The 23050-nt window shown below is 35.0% G+C and overlaps 1 protein-coding gene and 2 pseudogenes across 1 annotated transcript; 1 reads left to right on the top strand and 2 right to left on the bottom strand.

The window, feature by feature from the left end:
* Nucleotides 1-496: 496 nt before the first annotated feature.
* Nucleotides 497-6185, bottom strand: LOC149741823 (uncharacterized; annotated as a pseudogene).
* A 2204-nt stretch (nucleotides 6186-8389) lies between these two features.
* Nucleotides 8390-18345, bottom strand: LOC149741822 (uncharacterized). Its single transcript, XM_089876967.1, has 7 exons — nucleotides 18228-18345; nucleotides 15356-15492; nucleotides 15071-15206; nucleotides 14923-15000; nucleotides 12711-12883; nucleotides 11543-11768; nucleotides 8390-8925 (listed from the first exon to the last, which is right to left on the bottom strand). Exons 2-7 carry the CDS (start codon nucleotides 15457-15459, stop codon nucleotides 8632-8634), a joined length of 1011 nt encoding a protein of 336 aa, XP_089733093.1. The 5' UTR covers nucleotides 15460-15492; nucleotides 18228-18345; the 3' UTR covers nucleotides 8390-8631.
* Nucleotides 17924-22192, top strand: LOC149741821 (uncharacterized; annotated as a pseudogene).
* The last annotated feature ends 858 nt before the right edge of the window (nucleotides 22193-23050 follow it).

Here is a 23050-nt window from a genome sequence, read left to right as displayed (position 1 = left end):
TTTCGCAACCCCCACTTTTAACGTATTATTCATAGACCGATTCCATCGTCGCTGCACCTAGTGAAGTCGACTCCCCCCCCCCCCGCCGAAGGAAAGAAACTACTTCTCTTTGAAATTTAATATCTCGAGTTATAGTAAGGCTAAAATAGCAATCTTGGTGTCGTTGAAAAGAAGAAGCGACACTCCAATTACGTATCAAAAAATATATTTAATAATTAAAGTACTTTTAGTTGGGTGGGCCGTAGCAAGACAAGAATGGCTGTAAAGCGATAAGTGTGTGTGTGTTTTCATTTTCAAAAGGAAGAGTGGGACATAGAAAAAAAACAAGGAACATTACATTGGTATGCTGGTTATCTTATATTTGTAGTGCGCATTTTACTTCGGATGGTTTTACTATGATATGTTCCCATTAGGATATGCAAGGAAACTTGTTCGGATCAAGTAAGCAGCATTTATTTGAAGACTGCAGAAAAACACAGAAGAAACAGATCCACCATCTGGTACAAGCGTTGTTTATTCAAAACAATGAAAACAATCCAATACTTAAATGTGTATTTCTAGTAATGTTGAATGTACTTAATTTAAAACAACATAACTCTTGCATGAATCACATTTTGTATGAAACAAGACCATTCAAAACTGAATGATGAAATATTCTTGCTGTTGTTGAACTGTCACTATAATGTTGTTCACTTATACTTTTGATCAGTACTGTTGAACCTGTCTGTTTACCTTTTCCAGTCATTCCCTTCGGGATGGTAACTTGTTGTCCGGCTACGTTTGCTGCCTATCAGCTGCAGCAGATCCGCGAACAGTTGACTCTCAAAGTTGCTACCTCTGTCGGAATGAACAATTCAGGAACTCCATGCACCGTAAACCAACGGTGGAAAAGCAAACTTGCAGTCTCAGCTGCTGTTTGGCGCCTCATGGGCCAAGCCCGTACGTACTTTGTGAATAAATCACACGCTACTAGAATGTATTGATAAATCCTCCCTTCGTCATCGTCAGCGGACCGAGCACGTCGATTTCAATTCGTTGCATGGCTCTACTTGAAAAGTCTGACGTTTCCGAGGATCTTTAAAATTGAAAACTTTGTCGGGTTTCGAAGTGTTTCCCGACATCATAATTGGTGGTGATTATTGAAGTTGTCGTGACGATTGTATGTATTTCGGTTTGGCCATCTTGGTCCGTGATTATTCCCACACGTTTGCCGTGATGCTGATCGTACTTCCAAACGATGCTGTTTTACTTGATCAAGGTCTGATCGTAGCTTGGCCAGCAAGACATTCCCGATGTCGGTGGACTTCTTTATCGACTCTCGTCCCATTTCACTTTCATACTCGTTGCACGATCGACAGGCATTGCTTCAAGCGACTTTTAGAATTGTCGTTCGTTAAAACAACTTGGGCAGCGCGCCAAAATTCCCGCGCATAATCCACCTTTTGTGGTATTGTTTGCGCTAGCTGCCTATCATGGAGTCCGTTAATAAGTGCGAAATACATGATCTCGTCCTTTGCGGGGCTTTCTTCTGGATAGGCAAGGTCTCTCATAGACTTCACTGAATATGCGAAATCTTTATTGCTCTCGCGCGCATCTTGCCTCCGGTTGAACTGTTCGTTTCGGCGAATGGCTAACATGCTCTTGTCTGACTTTGCGTTACGTGCCCGCAGCAGGATAGTCTCTAGCGACAAGGAGAACACGCTTTTATCCTTGCCTTGAATTTGCCAGCGAAGATCCGCGTCTATCGCAGTCAAGAACATATGACGTCGCACGTCTTCGGTCGCTTTGACGCTTTCACAATACGAGGTAATATACCTTAATAAAATCGTCAATGTTTTGGGTTGGATTAAACGTGGGAGGAGACATTAAAAAGTTAAAAGACATAGCGAAGGCGCAACAAAAAAAGTTAATATAAAATCAGCGAAGCTCTCTCTCGCAGTAAATTGTGAGTGACACATTTTTTACTGACTTCATAAAGTGCTTTATATGCATTACCTCTTCCTGTTACTGTAGGTATACCAGGCTCCAACAGTATCGCAGTAGTAGATCCAAACTTCTTCCAATACCAGTCGTGTTTAAAATGTTTACCACATATACCACTGTTCTTGAGAGGTTGCTCAAAATACGCCCTTGTACAGTTGCACAAGCTTCACCAACAGCTTTGATATTGGGCTTTTCGGAAAATTAAGTATTTTCACATTATCATTGTAGCTATTTGAACACCCTCCAACAACGCAACGGTTCGGCATCTTCAAAATAAGGCGCTTCTTACATGTAAACAAAGATGACGTCACACTTCGCTATAGCGAAAATCTTTTACGATTTTTCGACACGGCTACTTATTTTGCAATTATTTAATTAATTAAGCTAATAAATCAACTAAATGCATTATATTTGTGTTTAGTATAGTTATACCTTCAATTTTAGGCAAAGTTGTTTGACCGTATCATATGCACTTTAACATTAGGTTCGAAAATATGCTAAGTCATCATAATCTGTTATTTACCTAGGTTCAATCACAGAAATAAAAAGAGTAGAAAGCGCAACTGCCCAAAAACGTGATATATATTTTTTTCTATTCACGTGACCGCCAACTCTGTTCCCATTTTGCTTGGTCAAATTAAAGCATTAATAAATAACGTATGTATTACAATTTTTTATATATTCATAAAGAAATGGCATTTGTTATACAAAATCAATATTAAAATTTGAATTTCTTTAGTATCTTAGAAACTAGAAACAATCAAAGTTCACTGATTTTTTTTTTCTTATGGGAAATCCCATGCATTGTCAAAACAGCCGAATTCTTTTTACTCTAGCGTGTTTATTTTTCACGCGATTTATTTAGAAGCCTTATCATTTTGGGAAATTTTGATGGTACCTTAAGATTGCATTTGAGCATATCTATCCATACACAATTTTTCGTTGATATGCCCCTTTAAATCTGAAAATTTAGTCTAAAGAACATATTATGATGATTTGATTTCAATCAAGGGATTAAAGAATAAATGCTAGAATTAAGAATTGAAGTATGTGCGAAAAAGTCAGGTTTCGTGGCTTACTAGTTTCGTCTAAAAGTGTTCCCGATTGAATACTCAACGGCGATACTAACACTAATGGGCGTATGTGTCCTTGGGCAAGACAGTTAACAAAAAATGCTTCAGCGGCCACTAATAGGTTGTCCAAATTGTAAGTCGTATCAAATAGTAATCATACACAAAGTTGAAAAGTGTGGTAACTCGTAAGCATGCGAGGGTCAAAAATGGTGCCGATAATACGCATTTGACTCGACCGGGATGCGGTCTCGCGGCACCGGTCGCAAGAAGGACTTACATGGGCTTTTCGGGTGTTGGGGTAATGGGCCAAACCCGGCCTAAAACCCAGGTCCTTGACAAGGACCTCACCCATAAAGATTAAAAAAGTGCTGAAAAATTCGCTTAAACAACAACAAGAGAGCAAAGCTTTAATAAATGGGCACGTCTAATTTAAACATTTAAGGCGGGTTTACACTAGCGCCGATGGCTGGCGATTCGAGAGAGTCTGGCGATTTTCTGACGTCACTTCCTCCATCGCTAGCGATACAAGCGACAGAAAATCGATTAAAACAGTTTCTACTCTGCCGATGATCGCTAGCTATAATATATTTCGCTGTAAATTAAACGGTGAAGATAATTTTCGAGCAAGTATGAATGTAAAAATGAATATATTTTGTTGCAGGAATACTATATTGTAATATTAGTGTAAAATTATTGAAAAAGCATTTGTTAAGGTGTTTTGCGACTCTTGTTAAGACCAACTTCATCAAAAAATGATTAAAACAGTTAAATATTACACGGTACACAATCACTTTACACGGTACACAATCGCGTTAAAAATTTTAAAAGCGATCGGCTGCTAAACGAAATTATATTCTTTCCTGGATATTTGTCTCTATTTTAATCGCATATTTGCGCTAAAAAAATATATATTTGTTTTCTAACATTCCGCCAAACAGAACAGAATACCAGGCGATTTTACATTTGTGTGTGAATGGGCAGATGTCGTCCGACAATCGCTCTGTCCCATCGGCAGTACTTTTCCCGCCCGTAGTGTGACCCGCCTTAAGATAGGTGATACTAGTTTTTCCTTTTGTGGGAAGGTGTAAAATAGCATTTAAAACATTTTTTTGCGGAATAGTATAAAAATTACCTTTATTAAATGACTAAAATGTCACAAATTATCCGCTTCTGGGTTTTGATTTTGACTATTTTTTTTTACTATTTGAAACAGGAAACATTACGTTGTTTTTCAGATTTCCAACTTTTAAATTTGTTTTTAAGTCCATGCTTTTCCACAATTTACTTTTTACGTAACATTCTATTGACTGTAGCATTTTTTTTATTAAAATGTCGCAAAAAATAAACAGTAGGTGTACTCTAAATCTGAATTGATTATACAACGCATGATTATACAAGTTTAACAAACCGAATTCCAGCTAACAGGTTATAATGTCGCAACCCCTACGTTTATTTTAAAATCGACGCCACTGCTGTTATATTGCAAATAAACCTATAGGGGGTTGCGACATTACCGTTTGACAAAGAATTGAAAAAGAATACATAAAATGTTTAAGTATAGTAGCTTATTGCACATTTATTACTTAACTGCACACATATATCAGTATTTTGGATACTATAACATATAAAGAAGCTGTGTGAAATACAGTTCTATGCATTTTATCTGTCTCGTCTACATTTATAAAAGTTGGCATATCACATATTTTCATTAATTAATTCACTATAAATCTCATTTGTGTATGTAGCAGTTGATTGTGCTCTAGCACAGATTTAATGATATAAAGATAGCTAAATTTAATACTAATACATAAAGATTGAAATAAAGCAACGTTGTATAGCAAAAACAAAAGCATGACAGGAATGGAATGGAATGCAGTTTCGCTGCTTTCGTAACATCTACTTTCCTGTCATTCTAATCGTGATAATAAAACAATTACCCAGTTGTGTGTATGCCAGGCGAGGCAATTGCCACATGCCAATGACGCGTTTTTTTGTTTTGCTACACGTGTTTTTCGTTATATAAACCTTTCACTTTCCTGTACTGTGAGGCAGTACGGGGCTTGCAATACCCTGCTGTTCTCACTTTGTCTCTAAGCTCGATGTCGCACTTTCACCGTACAATAAACTGAGATGTGCCGTACAACTGTCATACATCGGTGTGCAATGCGTTGCGGAGTCGGATAGCGTGTGCGTAGGGGCAGGATGGAACAGCGTCGTCGCGAGGCTGCGGAGCGCGAACTACAACTTCAACATTAGCCGCCCCCCACATGTATGACAAAAAGTAAAACATATTATTGTATAATAACAATGTATTGAATAAATTAACAGGTACAACCCCATTATTAAATGGTAACACCCAACAACTCTAGTATTGCACAAAACAAAACGGTGATTTAGGATTGGTACTAGGATTCACATTTTAACAAAATCTGGGGTAACGTGATTAAAATGCTTTTACAATCACAGCTTTAAACATAAACAAACTACATTAAATAGTATGATAGATCATGGTATGGGCCTGGTTGTTTCTTTAGGCTAGACACTTAACAGCAGGTTAAAATTTGTAGTGACCTATAAAACTTGGGCCAAAACACTTTATCTCACAATTGTTTTGAAAATTGAGGTGGCACAGTATGACTTACAATGTACGGGGAAAAGATAAATATTGGTTCAGGTCAGTCTTCGCGTAAACTACGTTAACAACTGAAGTAACAACATTAACAAATGTAGGTAACCACAAATTTCAGTTTCCTGGTACTCTGCTAGTGCTGCTACAAGTAAAAGTATGTAAACATTGGCCTACCGTTCTATTAAGTTGGATTTATTTAGGAATTCGTACGAAATTAATGCTTACTGTTATAAACACAACAAATAATGGCCATTAAATAATCCGCAGTTAAATATTACATCTCTACAGTGGTGAGTATAGTAAGTAGCAACCTTGTTTAACGATGTAAACTGTTCTCGGCAGAATTGTCCGATGTTGGCATTTTGACCGAATTTGTTTGACACTATAACCGATATGTTAAAGTACACGAGGAAAGTAATCGTTAATTAATCGCTAATCATGCGGTTTTAAATTTGAAAATTTGGTCTAATAATTATAAAAAATTATTACAATTTGATTTCAATTAATAGAAAAAAATAAATCATAGAAAAAGGAATTGAGCTAAGTGCGGAAAATGCCGCGCAAAAAAAAAACAACAAGAACAACTGTTGAAGAAAAAAGAATCTATATGGCCACTACGGACCCAACAACACCAAGAACAACTGTTCGACGAAAATGGATCCATATGACCACTGCCATGCTTAAAAATAAAAAATACTCCTAAAATATGCAACCTACTAAAAAACATGCTTAACTCAAAAGCTGGCACGAGGTATGGGAAACGGAAAATCAGTGTGCCACTCTTAACGACTGTAGTTTTCCAGTGTCGTGATATGTTCCCGACTCTACTATCTTATGCTAATTAGTTTAAAACGTGCTCATTCATTAGATCTGTGACCTCTTGTTGCATAACAGTTGGTATTGTTTGAACGACGAGTGGTAAATATTGTATCCCACAAGTGTATATGAACTTGTAATAACAGAAAATTGATAATAACTATTAATAAAGTTTAATTATTTTTGCTATAAATTGTATATTGTTACTCTGTTTTTGGCACAAGCCACTTCTTCTAAATCATCACCAAGTACAAATAACCCAATTTCGAATATATTTTCAAAATATTATCATTTTATCATATCAGTATCTTATAGTTGAATAACCCCTGAGGTATAAATTACTAAATTAAAAGCAAATCTTTCAAAGTTTGGCAATGAAAACATACAAAACTACAATGTGGGGGAAGATAAGACTCTAAATTGAAATATATTTACATTAGCAGTATTCTACAACTTGTAGTTAACCTACCGAGTTTAACAGCCTGTTCTAGTATCTTTGCCATGTAAACTTCATATATATAACGTTAAACCGATATTTTTTGTTGTTTTTATCTCAGATTAAAGTCATATTGACCCCTGCCTATTTTCTTCATGCTCATGAGCATGCATATCTCAGTGTTTTTTTACAATACTAAAACTAGTTTTATGAGACAAAATCGAACTGTACGAAATATTCAAGGTTGTTTTACGAAGCTATGAAACTAGTTTAATCGTTCGCACACGCAAACTAAAAAAATTCATTGGCTTTACTATGATTTAGCGAGCACTAAAAAAAGCACCTTACTATTTCGCATTTTTTACCTGTTCAAAGTATACTGTTTCTATTTTACATATGTTTTTTAATCTTTAAAAACAGTAGTCAGCTTTGACGGGCGTTTTATAAAGTCGTGATAATACTGTCAATTAATTCTGTAACCTTATTTTCCTGATTATCATTAAATGGGGGCCCGTAAAAAAAAAATTAAAAAAAGTTTCGTCTAACAAAGTGTCCCATCTTCCCCCACCCTACTATACATATAACACAAACACACATCAATATATATAATCTACACAACAAATGTCAGTTCCACCTAACATTTGCTAACCACTAACCCCTATAACCACTAACTACTAACCCCTTTAACCACGAACCCCTTAACCATCAACACCTAACCCCCTAACCTAGAAACCTAAAATGTATCTCCTAAAATATATCTCGTCCCTAAAGGGTTTAAACCAGTTTGATAGATAAGCTTGAATATTTCGTACAGTTTATTTTTTTGTTTTAAAACTAGTTTTGGTTTTCTGAAAAATTAAGATATATAATATGAGGAAAACAGGCAGTGGTAGTTATAAACGACTGTGCTAATTTCTTTGCCATGTAAACTTTAAATACATAAATGTAAAACGATATTTTTGTTGTTTTATTCCAAATTAAAGTCATTTTAACCCTCAGGTTTATATTTCATTTTATTCACAAAAATAAAACTAATTTTACAAAGTCAAACTACGAGTATTCAAGTTTTTCTACGAGGCCATGGAAACAATTTAAACGTTCACACGTGCAAACTACAAAATAAGTTCGGCTTTACTATTGTTTAGCGAGCATTCAAAATGAGCACCTTACTCTTTCGCTCTTTTTTACCTGTTCAAAATATGCTGTTTCTATTTTACACGCATTTTTAATATTTAAAAAGAGTAATTGGCTTTGACGCTTTTTATAAAGTCGTGATAATACTGTTGAATAATTCTGTAACTTTATTTTTCTTGATTATCAGTAAATGGGGGTCTATAAAAAGAAAGTTGAAAAATAGTCCTGCCTGACAAAGTTTCCCATCTTCTTTTATAAAGTAACTTCAACCTATATATAAAAGCACAGCCGTATTAGAAATAAATGGACAATTGCGCATATGATACGTTCATATATACAACGATTTTATTTCAAAAATTACCATCATGTTTTACACTGACCAACAACAAAACAGGTATCTTTGTACGTGATCAAAGCATAGTTTTCTATTTCTCTTAACGAGGTAGTTCTTGCTAAATAACAACTGTTGAAGGCCGGTGTTGAGTATGTGATTACAGTATTTAAAAGGGTTAGTTTAGTAAAATGTATATTTTGGCAAAACTATTTTAAGTTTATTTAAATCAAATATCCTCTTCCTCTGCCTGCTCATCCACACGGATGCTCTCGCTACGCATTTCACCCTTCCCAGCCAACAAACTTTGCATGACATTTACCAACATGCGCATTTCATCCTCTCGGGCATTTAGTTCCAACGTGTCACGTGTGTATCTTTTGTTTTCGGACAGTAGAGCTTCATTTACAGATCTAAAGCGATCGTTTTCTCCTCTCAACGAAAGGTTGTTGTCTCGAACTTTCAGATTCTCGCAACGCACTTCCTGGTTTTCGTCTCTTACAGCTTGGTTTTCATTTCGCAACTTTAGAAAAAAAAACTTGTTAGAACTACCTGCGTGTACAGATTAAATAGAAAATTTGAAGTCGCGGTTAATGTGAACACGTACCTACAAACTGAAAGAGTATACCAACGAAATAAATTTATATATAGATAAAGATGCTATAATGTGATCTATGGTATCATCAAAAAGGAATCCAGTTTGTGGAAGTACATCGCGTGAAGTCGAACTTTCGAAATTCAAGTGACCACGCGAGCATCATGCGCAACATTTCAAAAAATAGAAACGTTTGTCACTCAACTTTGCCTGTTTCTAGTTTAATACAGTAAATTAAACTTTTATCTAATGTGTCTGCATGCGTATTCCAAACTATTTTTAAAAAAGGGTTGAAAAGTAACTATGTTAATGCGAGAAAAAAGTGCTGACTCGCAGCGTAAGCTTGAATTCGATTTTTGTTGGTATGTCCCTTTATCAATAATGATATTTATAAAGAAATGATTTAGTTTTAAAAAAGAGAGTTTAATTTAATGCGTAGATAGTAAACATGTAACATATTATCTTAAAGGGGCACACCGACCATATATGAATATAGTAGGGTGGGGGAAGATGGGACTCTTAAGCACATATTGCCAAATATTTCCAAAATCAAAATAAATGACGAATTTTGGGTAATACCACGAATTAGTACTATCATTCCTTTATTAAATGGCACCAGTTTAAGAAAATATAATAAAACACACGAAGAGTTGTTTAGCGATCCGCACAACAAGTGAAATTTTACAAATTCGAAAACACACAGGATAAGATGGGACAGTTTAAAATCATTGTTAATTTTGATTATTAGATGTACTTATAAATAGGAATATACGTAAATAACACGAGAAAATACTGTACGCTTTGAAAATCAAGTTTAAACATTGTTTCCCTTACAATGAATAAATATTGTATCCTACAAATGTATATGAACTTGTAATAACAGAAAATTGATAATAACTATTAATAAAGTTTTTATTTTTGTTACAAATTGAGTATTACTACTCTGTTTTTGGCACAAGTCACTTCTCATAAATTATCACCAAGTGCAAATGACAAAATTTCGAATATATTTTCAAAATATTATCTTTTTATTATATTAGTATCTTATAGTTGAAAACCCCCCGAGGTATAAATTACTAAATTAAAAGCAAATCTTTCAAAGTTTGGCAATGAAAACACACAAAACTACAATGTGGTGGAAGTTGGGACCCTAAATTGAAATATATTTACATTCGCAGTATTCTGCAACTTGTAGTTAACCTACCGAGTTTAACAGGCTGTGCTAGTTTCTTTGCCATGTAAACTTCATATATATAACGTTGAACCGATATTTTTTTGTTGTTTTTATCTCAAATTAAAGTCATATTGATCCCTGCCTATTTTCCTCATGCTGATATCTCAGTGTTTTTTTACGAAACTAAAACTAGTTTATGAGACAAAATCAAACTGTACGAAATATTCAAGGTTGTTTTACGAAGCTATGAAACTAGTTTAATCGTTCGCACACGCAAACTAAAAAAATTCATTGGCTTTACTATATGATTTGGTGAGCATTAAAAAATAACACCTTACTATTTCGCATTTTTTTTACCTGTTCAAAGTATACTGTTTCTATTTTACATGTTTTTTTAATATTTAAAAACAGTTATCAGCTTTGACGGGCTTTTTATAAAGTCGTAATAATACTGTCGAATAATTCTGTAACCTTATTCTTCTGATTATCATTAAATGGGAGTCCGTAAAAAAAGAAATTAAAAAAAGGTCTCGTCTGACAAAGTGTCCCATCTTCCCCCACCCTACTATAATTTGTATTCGGATAAAGTTGCTCAAATGTGATCTAAAGGTACAACTAAACTTTTAAAACCCAAAGAACTTAAAAAATACCATGAAAAACGATATTCTTTTTAAATATAGTAGAGTGGGGGGATACAGGACACTTAAGCACGTATTGCCCATTATTTCCTAAATCACAGTATACAGTTAGGTGGGAGAAGATGGAACACTTTGCCAGACGAGACTTTTTTATTTTTTTACGGTTCTGTATGTAAGGATAATCAGAAAAATACTGTTACAGAATTATTCGCCAGTAATATCACGATTTATAAAGCTGATTACTGTTCTTAAATATTAAAAAATATGTTAAATCAAAATTGTATTTTTTGAACAGTAAAATGCTAATTTTGAATGCTCGCTAAATCATAATAAAGCCGATAAAATGTTCAAACTAGTTTAATCGTTCGCACTCGCAAACTACATAATTTAATCGGCTTTAATATGATTTAGCAAGCATTTAAAATTAGCACTTTACTATTAAGCTCTTTTTACCTGCTGTTTAAAAAACTGTGGGTCCAGAAAAAAGAAAATTAAAAAATGTTGTCTGATAAACAATCCCGTCCCCCCCTCCCTTTTATATATTCATTCCTAAAGTGGCATGTACGCCGTTCCTACTGAAGCTTTGTTTTAAGACTTTGACTGGTTCTTATAAGTTGAAGCAGATTACTCTGGCCGAACCAGCACTAACTTTTGTATAACATTTACAATTAAACCTGTATTATCAATATCTATTACTACAATAACATAAGTGATCGGTAGACTACGCGGTTACCTTCATGTTCTCACTTCTCATATCACCAGTTTCGTCACGCAGCTTAACATTATCACCCCGAACCTTTTGGTTTTCAGATCTTAGCGCTCCATTCTCATTCCTAAGGTCTTGATTTTCCAGTCTCAGTTTTTTGTTTTCGTCTCTTAACTTTGTATTTTCTCCTCTTAGGTGCTCATTTTCTTCTTTTGTTTTTAAGTTTTCCGTTCGAAATTCTTGATTGTCAGTCCTGAAAATTATATAGTAGAGTGGGGAAAGACGCGACCCTAAAGCACATATTTCCAAACTCAAATTTAGTGGGATGGGGGACACCCTTTCTTTCTATTTTCTCGTTCCATTTGGTATAAAACAAAGAACACTCAAAAAGTTGTTAAATCGTATCCTCACGACTTCCATTGAACGTTGATAAATGATTAAAACAAGATCAGGAATTTTGGAACATATGTGCAAAATGTGTCCCGTCTTCCCCATCCTGCTATATATTTCCAAACCACATAAGTCCAAGCCGACAACATTCCAAAAAAACATATCAAATCACATTGGGAATTTAGTAAAGGACTGCTACATTATTTTTCACACAGGCCACTTCTCATTAACTCCAAGTGCCTGAATTTCAATTATGGTAGGGAAAAGACGGGTCACTTTTAGCACATAGTATTAACAACGGTCTATGGGAGTAGTAAGGATACGGCTTAATTTAAATATTCTTAGTTTACCACCAAATGTCCAATTTAAATAACCCACAAAACTATAATTAATTTTATGAGACAAAGTTAAATAATTGGAAATATTTCATCGTATTTTATTAAAGATCGATATTGGTTTAATTTTTCAAACTTGTAAAAGACTAAATTTCAACAGTTTTAACATGATTGAGGGAGCAAAATGAGCATCGTATTAATATGGCATTTCGCTATTAAAAATGTTGCATTCGATCAACAGTTTTAATAATTAACAACAGTTATCATTTATGCCGAGTACTTTGTTGGACTGTGAGATTACTGTCGAATTATTTTGTACCATTTGTTTGGTCTATTATTAAATTGGTACCCGTAAAAGAAGTTTTGGAATGTCATGTCTTTTCCCAAGTCCTGCCTTAACGCACCCGACTATATTCTAATTTTCCAAGAGTTGCCTACACCGTATAAAAATAATTACGAAAAGCCTTTACCTGAATGCAGCCACATCTGTACGAAGTTTTTCAATATCTCCTTTAAGGTTGTCGTTTTCACAATTACTTGCTACACTCTCATCTTTCAATCGTTTCATCTCTCGTTCAAGCTCAATAACCGATTCCATAGCAGCATTTCTCTCCGAAGTAACCACTTGTATTTTTCTCACAAGCTAAAAGTAAAAAACACTCAAACAGATATTTATATATATATATTTACAGTAGGGTATTATTTGTCAGTATTCTTACAGCTTTACAAAGCGCGCTTCAAATCAATTACTGTTGCTAACCATTATAAATCGATGTTGAGCAGACATCCTTTTTTCCTAAAGGTTAAACAATGTTCAGTAGGGTGGGGAAAGGCGAAAAGTGTGCAAAAAACTGTACCAATATTCAATTAGTGACAAAAATTATAAACCTTGGTAATAGTTTTTACCAATTTCCCGTTATTACCAGTTTATATGCATTTGTAGAATACAATATTGGTCAATCCCATTCGTGATACAATAACATATTGCTTGTTGTTGTTGTTGTTGTTGTGTTATTTGGTGTTGTTTTCGTGTACTTATTTTTGTACAATTATTTTAACATAGTTAACTAGAATTTTAAAGAGTAACTTTTCACCCCACTTGTTTTCTAACTGTTAAAACTACAACTGGTTCGCGAAAATAACCATCTGTGTGTTTTATTTCTTTAAAGTGATAGTACAAGTTCATGGTATCACACAAAACCATGTGCTTAAGCATACCGTTTTACCCCACCCATTACTCACAGTAACGGAAAAAAAAGATCTTGTCTTTTTTTACTTTTACTTTATTATTTTCGCGTGCGTTGTTTTGCTGCGCCTTTCCTTGTGAAGTCTGGCGAATGGCGAACGAAACGTTAATAGCAGAGGAGTATTGATACATTTCTTGTTTGAAACATTTACTAAAAGACTGTTTGTTTTTTGCAGTTATCAGAAATGTGTTTAGGCGTCGCTCAGGCTTTTAGCCTAAATACACATTAAATGTAATGGAGGATTCTTGCTTTGTTTACTTTACATCTAAAAGTTTAAATTGATGATAATACAAAAAAAGCGCATAATCTATGTAAATCAAGTTTTAACCAAATATTTGAATTATGATCAAATTTTGCGAACATAGGTTTCAGAATACATAATTTGCACTACTCGGCCCATAGTTGGTGCTGTGCTAGTTTCTTTGCTACCTAACCTTTTCATATACAATTTTAAAATGGTATTTTTGTGCTGATTATATTCCCAATTTAAGCCATATTGACTCCGGCATATATAATATACAAGTTTTATTTCCGTTGGTGGGCTCATCAATGTGTGCACACTCGCGAAATTGTTCATGATTTTAACCTAATTCTCAGTTGGTTTCTTTGGCGCGGACAACCCCCGTTGTTCCCAGAAAACAATAATTGCGTTCGCTTTATTAGGAAAAATATTTGCTTTTCCCAAATCTATCAAAACACAAATTTTGATTTTTCGTTGGTGCTCCGTAACGATGAGATAACGTTTGGAAGTATTCGAATAGCCAGAGATCAAAGATTTATTGCGTGAGCACGTTTTAAACTTATTAACATAGCATTAGTTAACCCTATAACTACAACGGTCGACTGAGCTTGATCAAAAAACAATCTAGAAGTAACGAACAAAGCGGGTTTCAGTCGCCATTGGTGACTGTAGAGCAGTAGGTAGAACGCATTTATGTATTTATTTATTTATTATAACTCATGAAAATTAAGACGTATAAGGATCGAAGATTTGGTAAAGAATATTTGTAAAAACGCCTTGTACAACCCCCTGTACTATATGTGTTGACTTGTAAATTTACACGAGCTATGACCTTATATCGTCACTTAAAGACGTTTGTTTTTGTGAATTTGGATAAACCGTAATCACGCAGTAATTATAGGTAGTGTTAGAAGTTCATATTATTCAGGGAAATAGCCGAGGGGAATGGTCACGGGTGGTGGGAGGTGTGCCGGAGAAAATAGTCTCGGGTGGGGGAGTCTCGGAGAGGGAGTAGCGAGGAGGGGTGGTCATCGAAGGGAAATATACGGTGGGGTAATAGTTGCGGGGGGTATAGCCGGTAACGGTTTGACCCAATGACCGAAATTATCGCAGTCGTGATGTAAACCCCAGCCTGAAACAATAACTTGGGGCTATATAAAATTTTAAACCATGAGTTAAACGCCATGCACTTACATCCATCCGCTCTTCTTCGCCATCTAGATAACGTCTAATATAATCAATTGCCACCTCCTTTGCTATTCTTCGAGATCTCTGCAACCGAATTTTAAACAACTTTTGCACGCAATCGTGGTATCTACCAGATAGAGTAAACTATATATACCGGTGGACTGTGAATTCCTGAATCCATTTCCTCTTTGATTACTCTTCTGTTCCATTCCATTTTGGCTGCAGTGCTATACTGCAGCTGTTTCAATTTGTCTGGTTCGGTCAGGAACAGCATTACGTCATCATCGTTTCTGAAAAATTCAAACATATATTTCTTTTTACATTAGTTCGATAGTAATCTAAAGCCAGCAACCTAATGCTTAAAACTTAGAGACGTAAATGCCTATATTGTAACGCCTCTTTAACTGATAATTTTGCTTTTAAAATAATTTAAATGAACCTGTATTGTATTCTCAGAACACTAAGTACATCCGCTAGAGCACTATCCCAGGTCTGGTGAGACGGACTGCTGTTGTGATAAGTGGTCAGTGCAGAAGAGGTCATTTTTTAAAGAATGCCTTAACTCGGTTGGTACACCTTGTAATAAAAAGAGTTAAGATCACAGTAGATATTAACCATAGAAAACGGGACCGTATTCCATGGTTTGATACGCTGAAGATTATTTCCCTATAGGTTTATAATTTTTTTTTCCTGAACCTAATGAGTAACTCAACTTTTTCGGTTGGTGTGTAAAACTTAACGAAGGAAGGCTTAACGAGCTTTGTAATCATTTAGAGCCTAATTTGACAAACGTTTACCATATAATTTATAAGATTATGCATCAAATTTGTTTTATTACTCTGCCTTAGTTAATTTTTTTTTTGCGTGGCGGAAAAAAACGATAGTCGTTACAATACCGCCGCGGCTGTTTTGTTTTAACTCGCGTGCATGCTGGTTTAACTCCAAATTGCAAAATATTACATAAAATCTTTATTTTGTTTCAACTTGTCCCATCTTGCAGTTTTACAAGTATAGTAGGGTGGGGGAAGATGGGACACTTTGTCAGACGAGACTCTTTTAATTTTCCTTATACGGACCACCATTTAATGATAATCAGGAAAATAAGGTTACAGAATTATTCGACAGTATTATCACGACTTTATAAAACGCCGGTCAAATCTGATTACTGTTTTTAAATATTAAAAAAGATATGTAAAATAGAAACACTGTACTTTGAACAGGTAAAAAATGCGATATAGTAAGGTGCTATTTTTTAATGCTCGCTAAATCGTAATGGAGCTGATAATTTTTTTTAGTTTGCGTGTGCGAACGATTAAACTAGTTTCATAGCTTCATAAAACAACCTTGAATGCTTCGTACAGTTTGATTTTGTCTCATAAAACTAGTTTTAGTTTTGTAAAAAACACTGAGATAAACGCATGAAGAAAATAGGCAGGGGTCAATATGACTTTAATTTGAGATAAAAACAACAAAAAATATCGGTTTAACGTTATATATATGAAGTTTAAACGGCAAAGAAAATAGCACAGCCTGTTAAACTCGGTAGGTTAACTACAAGTTGCAGAATACTGCTAATGTAAATATATTTCAATTTGGAGTCCCATATTCCTCCACATTGTAGTTTTGTATGTTTTCATTGCCAAACTTTAACAGATTTGCTTTTAATTTAGTAATTTATATTTCAGGGGATATTCAACTATAAGATACTGATATAATAAAATGATAATATTTTGAAAATATATTCGAAATTTGGTCATTTGCACTTGGTGATAATTTAAGTGGCTTGTGCCAAAAACAGAGTAGTACTACCCAATTTCTAGCAAAAATAAAAACTTTATCAACAGTTATTGTAAATTTTCCGTTATTACAAGTTCATATACATTTGTAGGATACAATATTTATCCATTGATGTTCGAACATTACCCATTGTGGTTCAAACAATACCCATTGTTATGCAATAATATAATGTATAGGTAACACGTTAAAAACTATAGCAGTAGGGCAAGAAAAAGAATGTTTAGACTTAATTTTCAAAGTGTACAGTAGGCTATTATTTCATGTTATTTACGTATATTCCTATTTATAAATACACTTAGAAATCAAAATTAACAATGACTTTAAACTGTCCCATCTTATCCTGTGTGTTTTCGAATTTGTAAAATTTCACCTGTTGTGCGGATCTAATTCGATTTTGGGAATATTTGGCAAAATGTGCTTAAGTGTCCCATCTACCCCCATTGTACTATATTTATTGGCAATCGATTTGTTTGTAATTCGATAATACCTAATAGTATTTCAAACGTAATTTACTGATATAGAAGAATGAGGTAGAGAGCATCCAATATTTCCAAACTTAAAATGAATATCGGTTTCGGGATGACACCACGAACTCGTATAATCCTACCTTGTTTAAACGACAACACAAAAATACATTAAAACACACGAGATGGTTTTTTATCGATTCGCACAACACACAACTTTTTATCAATTCGAAAAATCCGCGTTTCTTGTTCCTTCTCTTAGTTTACCGTTCGCAATAGATCATTATAAACCCGCCACAATATGAATAGGCCTAATATTACCCCTAACATTACCTATAATTACTGCGTGATAACGGTTTATCCAAATTTACGAAAACAAACGTTATTACCGACCACAAGGTTAACTAGTGTAAGTTTACAATAAACACATGGTACAGGAGTTGTACAAAGCGTATTTACACATATTCTTTACCATCCTTCAATCCTTATACGTCATACGTTTTATGAGTTATAATACATGAATAAATACATTTTATCTACTGCTCCACAGTTACCAATGGCGACTAAAGACCGCTTTGTTGGTTACTTCTGGTTTGTTTTTGTTCGAGTTCAGTCGACCGTTGCAGTAATAGGGTAAAATATTACTATGCTATTCAGTTTAAAACGTGCTCACGCATTAGATCTTTGATCTCTTGTGTTGTTTTAAGCTATTTGTTCATTAAAAGTCTTATTTTAATCCTTAACTAATGGAAGCAACTATGCAATATGATTATCCTTCTTGTTTACAAGTACTGTGAATCGTGTTTCAGGAAATTTCAAAATAGTGATATTGACAAAATATTGTCGCTATGTCTCAATAAATAAAAACTATCTTAATGATTTCTCCTTTTAACGTGCTATCTATTCGTTGCATATTAACAGTATGGCGCAATTACCTTTTTACCACAAAACAAATTATATATTTACTACTTTTTACCTTAACAAATAAGTTCCAAGGTATTAAAAAATCAAATTAAACGCTAATTGATTTATATTTCAAAAGTCACTCACGTAATAAAGCGTCCACTGCTTAATACTATCTTGAAAGAATAATTTCGTTAATAAAATAGAAATGTGACGCTGCATGGTAATTTAACGAAAATAACATCGTTGGGGGTGGATCAACTGAGCGTAACCAAGCCGAGACATCATTTGTTATGATAGAAAGAGCATCTCAAGTTTCCTTTAATTAAATGTTGGATTAAAGAAAAGAACAAAAGCATTCACTGTGGCATCAAAATGTAACATCATGAAAGAGTTAAATAATAGTAACAATTGTTACCAAGACGACGTCGTACTTTCGTGTTGTACGAACCAACGCTTCAATCATTTTTGCCGTTTCTAAAGGTCATCGTTTCTTTCAATAAAGGTCGACAGGAGGTACCTACTTTAAAGGTATCGAAACTCTAGACACGTATATGTATGATGATACTATTAGTCATTGTAGTTAAACTGTACTTTCTTCCAGCTTGTTATGGCTTAAACATTCAGCTTTTTAGCCGAAGAACCAGTAAAATACTAATGAAATTACATCAAAAAAAATGGAAATATTAATTATCAATATTAGTATTCTTCATAAAAGCGTATTTATAGATTCCTTTATTACGCCAGCTCTGCATATGTTATAACGCAACTACACATACCTATACAGTAAAACATTTTTTTAAATGCTTGGATGGTTATTAAAAATGATAAACATTTGTATAATATAGTGGGGGAAGACAGGACACCTTTGGTACATGATATCCGCGTATACCGATCGTGTTTTAAAGAGTCTGGACCACGCTCATACAAGTTGGTTTTAAATCAAAATTTACACCTAATAAATACTACCTGTGGAATTTTTTTGTCAAAAAAATATTTAGTTTGGCCAAAAAAACGTTTTAAAAAGTGCCAAAAAATTCGCCTATGGTTGCGTAACTAGCGGGCACTATGACGTAAATTACGTCACGATCCTGTTCTAATCGAACAGCTGATTTAGGCTTTGCTGGCGGAAAATGAAATTATGTTTGCAGCAAAACAGAGTGTGCAGTGTACCGTTCACTTAGCGTTTTCTGTTACTTTTAAATTAAGTAGTATGCGTAAATATTGCCGTGGCCTGATTTGAGTTAATGTTTTTAAAATTGTTTGTAAGTGTACTACAGTATTACACTATTTAAATTTGTCAGTTAACAATAATGTAAAAGTGTGTGATGTATAGTCATGTAGAAGTATTTTATCTGATGAAGTGGTGTAACTGAAGATCCTAGTCCACTAGCAATAGGTATTGAGCCTTTCCAGCTTGAACCTGTACTTCCAGCAAGTGTTGGGGAAGTAGACAGGCCAAGTTTACCTACCATGGAAAACAAGTCAAGCTGAGCAAATTAACAACACGATTTGGTGAGTTGACTAAGAGTCCAAGAACAGTATTCATTAAAAAATGTGACGTTTAATAAGTCTATTGGTTAAAGTGTTTCACTGTCTTTTTTTCCTAAATTTGCTAAAATTTGTGTAAACACATATATATATGTTGTAAATAGGATATTCTTGACTGAGACCGAAGCATGGAATACAAATTTAGCGAAATCAATTTACACTAATATAGTATTTATTGTTGGCCTTTATACCAAAAAGTTGGTCAATCACATGTTTATGGTGTTTATTTTGTTTAAACAGTATCGCTACACAGCTGATCAGAACACGTGGGACTATACAAAGAAGACGGAAACTTTTTTCCGCTAGAGGCGGTAGTTATTTAAAATAAAAAATACGGAAAAACGAACAAAACAGCACTACAAAGTGTTAATAAGTGTAAAACAAATTAATTAAATAATAAAAAACTGTCCTTGTTTCATTTTTACCGGGTTCGAGTCCCGCACAGTTGTAAACTGTCCTTGTTTCATTTTTACCGGGTTCGAGTCCCGCACAGTGGAATACTTTTTTTATATTTTTTTTCAAGTTTTTTTGTTTGACGAGTTTGGGGTTAGGGGTTAGTGGTTAGGGGTTTATATCTTATGTACATAAACCGTGAAACTAACTGCTCCCCATAAAATAGAGAAACGAATTTGTCATCGCCTCCTAGCGGAAAAAAATTTCCTTCTTCTCTGTATAGCTCCATGTGATCAGAACTTTGTTCGATAGGTACGGGAATGGTGGAGTCGAAAGAAACAATCGAACGATAGTAGCTATGTTGAGAAATTACGCCCAGCGCGACGAACGACGGTGGGATGAAGCACTCTCGGCAGTGGTGGCATTTTATAATGCGAGCCGACACGAGAGCACCGGGTTTTCGCTACATTATCTACTTACCGGTCGGACACTGCGGTTACCAGCAGATTTGATTACAAAGGTACCAACACATGACCACGAACCTTTGTATTCCGGTACACAACTGGAAGGCCTTCGTAACCGTATGATGTTGGCAGAAGAAGTCGCACGTGAAACGCTTACACGACAGCGTTTGCGCATGGAGAAACAATACAACAAGAAACAACATGGTACAACATTTGAAATCGGAGATACGGTTTTACTGAACAACCCGGCCGTACCAGAAGGAAATTAGGAAATTCCATTTGCCGTATAAAGGGCCCTATACAGTGTTGGGAAGGAAGGGCGATGTGAATTATATTATCCGAGATGAAGCCGGGAACATACAGACAATACATTTTAACCGATTAAAAAAATTGCAGATTGAATAACACTGAGGTCCGGGAGCAAGAGCGCGACGAAACGGCGACAAAAGATGAGATCGAGACGAACGGCGGAGGTATGTACGACCCCGTCACGGTATTGGCCAGCGCTCCGATGAGGCCCACCGGATCGTCTGGTGCGAACGTCCAGCCACCAGTGGGAGAGAACCGTCTCGATGCAGATAACAACACATCGACAGACAGAGCCCATCATTAACGCTCCTGCAAAAGGACGCGGTTCTATTCTGAGGGAGAATGGGATACTTAAACACTATTTAATGGACACTCACGGTTTATTTTTTAGTGGGCCGTTTGTTTATGTATTTTTGCATCGCCCCACGGTTTATTTTATAGTTTGTTTACCCTTTTTGTACAGTATGCTATACTGCTTTGGTCAGCCTGCTGAACCCTGTGTATCATTTTCCCACTTCCACTTTAGGCACGTTATTAAGCTAGCAATTTTAGGTTTGGGAGTGTAACGTCAAAATCACTTCACTGTATCCAGTTAATGTGTTTTCTCCGTTTTGTGTTTCCTTTTCCGTTATGTGGCGTTTTGAGTTCTTTCACCGTTTGTTTTCTTTACATTACTTCTCCCGTGATTACCTATTGGGCGTATATTGTGTCACGTGAGCGGCTCGGCTGCAGGCATACCGAGGCGCAGCCGCTCAGAAAAGCGAGAAGCAACTGTTTTAGATTCTCTGTATGCTATCTTTTAGTTGTGTCTTCAACAAGTTTTTTAAGAGTTGTGTTTTGAGCAAGTTTTATACGTATACGAACTATAGCTTTTATCGCCTTCATTTAAAGAGCATTTTATAATATCAGTGGGATTGCGAGTAGGCCTAGCGGTAGGCCATTAAAGAAGGTGCCTGAACCTCCCTAACGAAAAATTCTCGTTACACCACTTCTAGCATATTTGCATTAAAATGAAAAAACAGTCAGCAGGCTACATGCAGTGATGGTGAACTATATATACAACATATCCTTTACAAGGAGCAAAGAAGGACGTATTGCGAAAAGTAATGACTGTACAAAAATTTGGTGTGATTCTGACATTATAGTTTGAATTGTTATCATCAACATTCAAATTTCAAATATTTGCAGAATACACATACAAGAACTGTATATTTAAATAAGTTTAATACTGGATCATGATGGTTCTCGCTCATCAGAACTTTTCTTTTACCTTCAACCTGACAAGGAAGTTGCAATTTTAGCCCATACAAATTGATTTTCTATGTATATTTTTTATTTTATTTCAAATATTGTTTTTTACAAAATAAAAAAAATAAAATTGGCAGTTTGAATCCAGTATAGGTGTCATTTGGAAATGTAGATCCAGTCATGTTAACGACACATGATGGGAAAGGCACAGGAACACGTCGTCCATTGTAGCACCATATCCAACGGACAAATTGTCTGTAGGCCATATGTCTAAATCTCATAAAAGACAATAAACCGGAGATAAAAAACATATACATCTATAATAATTTTTAGGAGATTGGGCAGGGTAACCCATACAAATTAAACAACATACCAAACCAACTTGTGTTGTGCTAAAATAGAGTCCACAGCACTGCCATAACATTGTTTGTAAGCTAAGTGTGCTGTCTCTAAAACCAAGGGATTGAGCCTTGGAATCACGGGGATGCTTTGTGATACAAGTAACCTCACTGATTTCCATTAATTGATTCAGTCGCCTCACGTCCAAGTTAACAGCGGTATAACAATTGTAAAAAAGAGGACATTGGTATAAATTGTCACATGTGCACGTTAGTGAAAATTATTTTATGAAATATCTTTTGATATACTAAAAGAACTAACCATTAGCAGTTTGCCATTCGCATTTTCAACAATATTGGCACCTCATTTCGGATTATTCAGGCCCAAATATATATCCACAATCACCATGTATTTCCTCCACATCTTCAACTAGGTCAGAAATTGAATCAGCACAATAAAAACTTTCTAAATTGGCAATGTTTGCTGTTCAACTTAGGCTCAGCAAGCTGTACTAGCACTAACTGCGCTTGGTTCGATTTTCTCTTTGACCCTCGATGACGTCACGCACGGTTTTCGTTATTTCGCTCGATTTCGTTCACATCGCTTCAAACACAACTTTAAACATCTGTATCTTGAAAACACGTGACCCGATCGGGTTAATTTTTT

This window comes from Ciona robusta, chromosome 1 (genome assembly GCF_009617815.1).
Source record: "Ciona robusta chromosome 1, ASM961781v2".
NCBI classification, from domain to species: domain Eukaryota; kingdom Metazoa; phylum Chordata; class Ascidiacea; order Phlebobranchia; family Cionidae; genus Ciona; species Ciona robusta.
Note: the sequence above shows the minus strand (reverse complement) of the source record. Positions and strands in the feature narration are given on the sequence as shown.

Excerpts from the sequence above, each read along its gene's own strand:
- LOC149741822 (XM_089876967.1), bottom strand. The coding sequence starts at position 15,459 with ATGACCTCTTCTGCACTGACCACTTATCACAACAGCAGTCCGTCTCAC. Across the intron at positions 15,001-15,070 it reads CAGGAATTCACAGTCCACCG|AGATCTCGAAGAATAGCAAA; the intron begins GTATATATAGTT and ends ATTCGGTTGCAG. Across the intron at positions 11,769-12,710 it reads ACAGATGTGGCTGCATTCAG|GACTGACAATCAAGAATTTC; the intron begins GTAAAGGCTTTT and ends TATAATTTTCAG.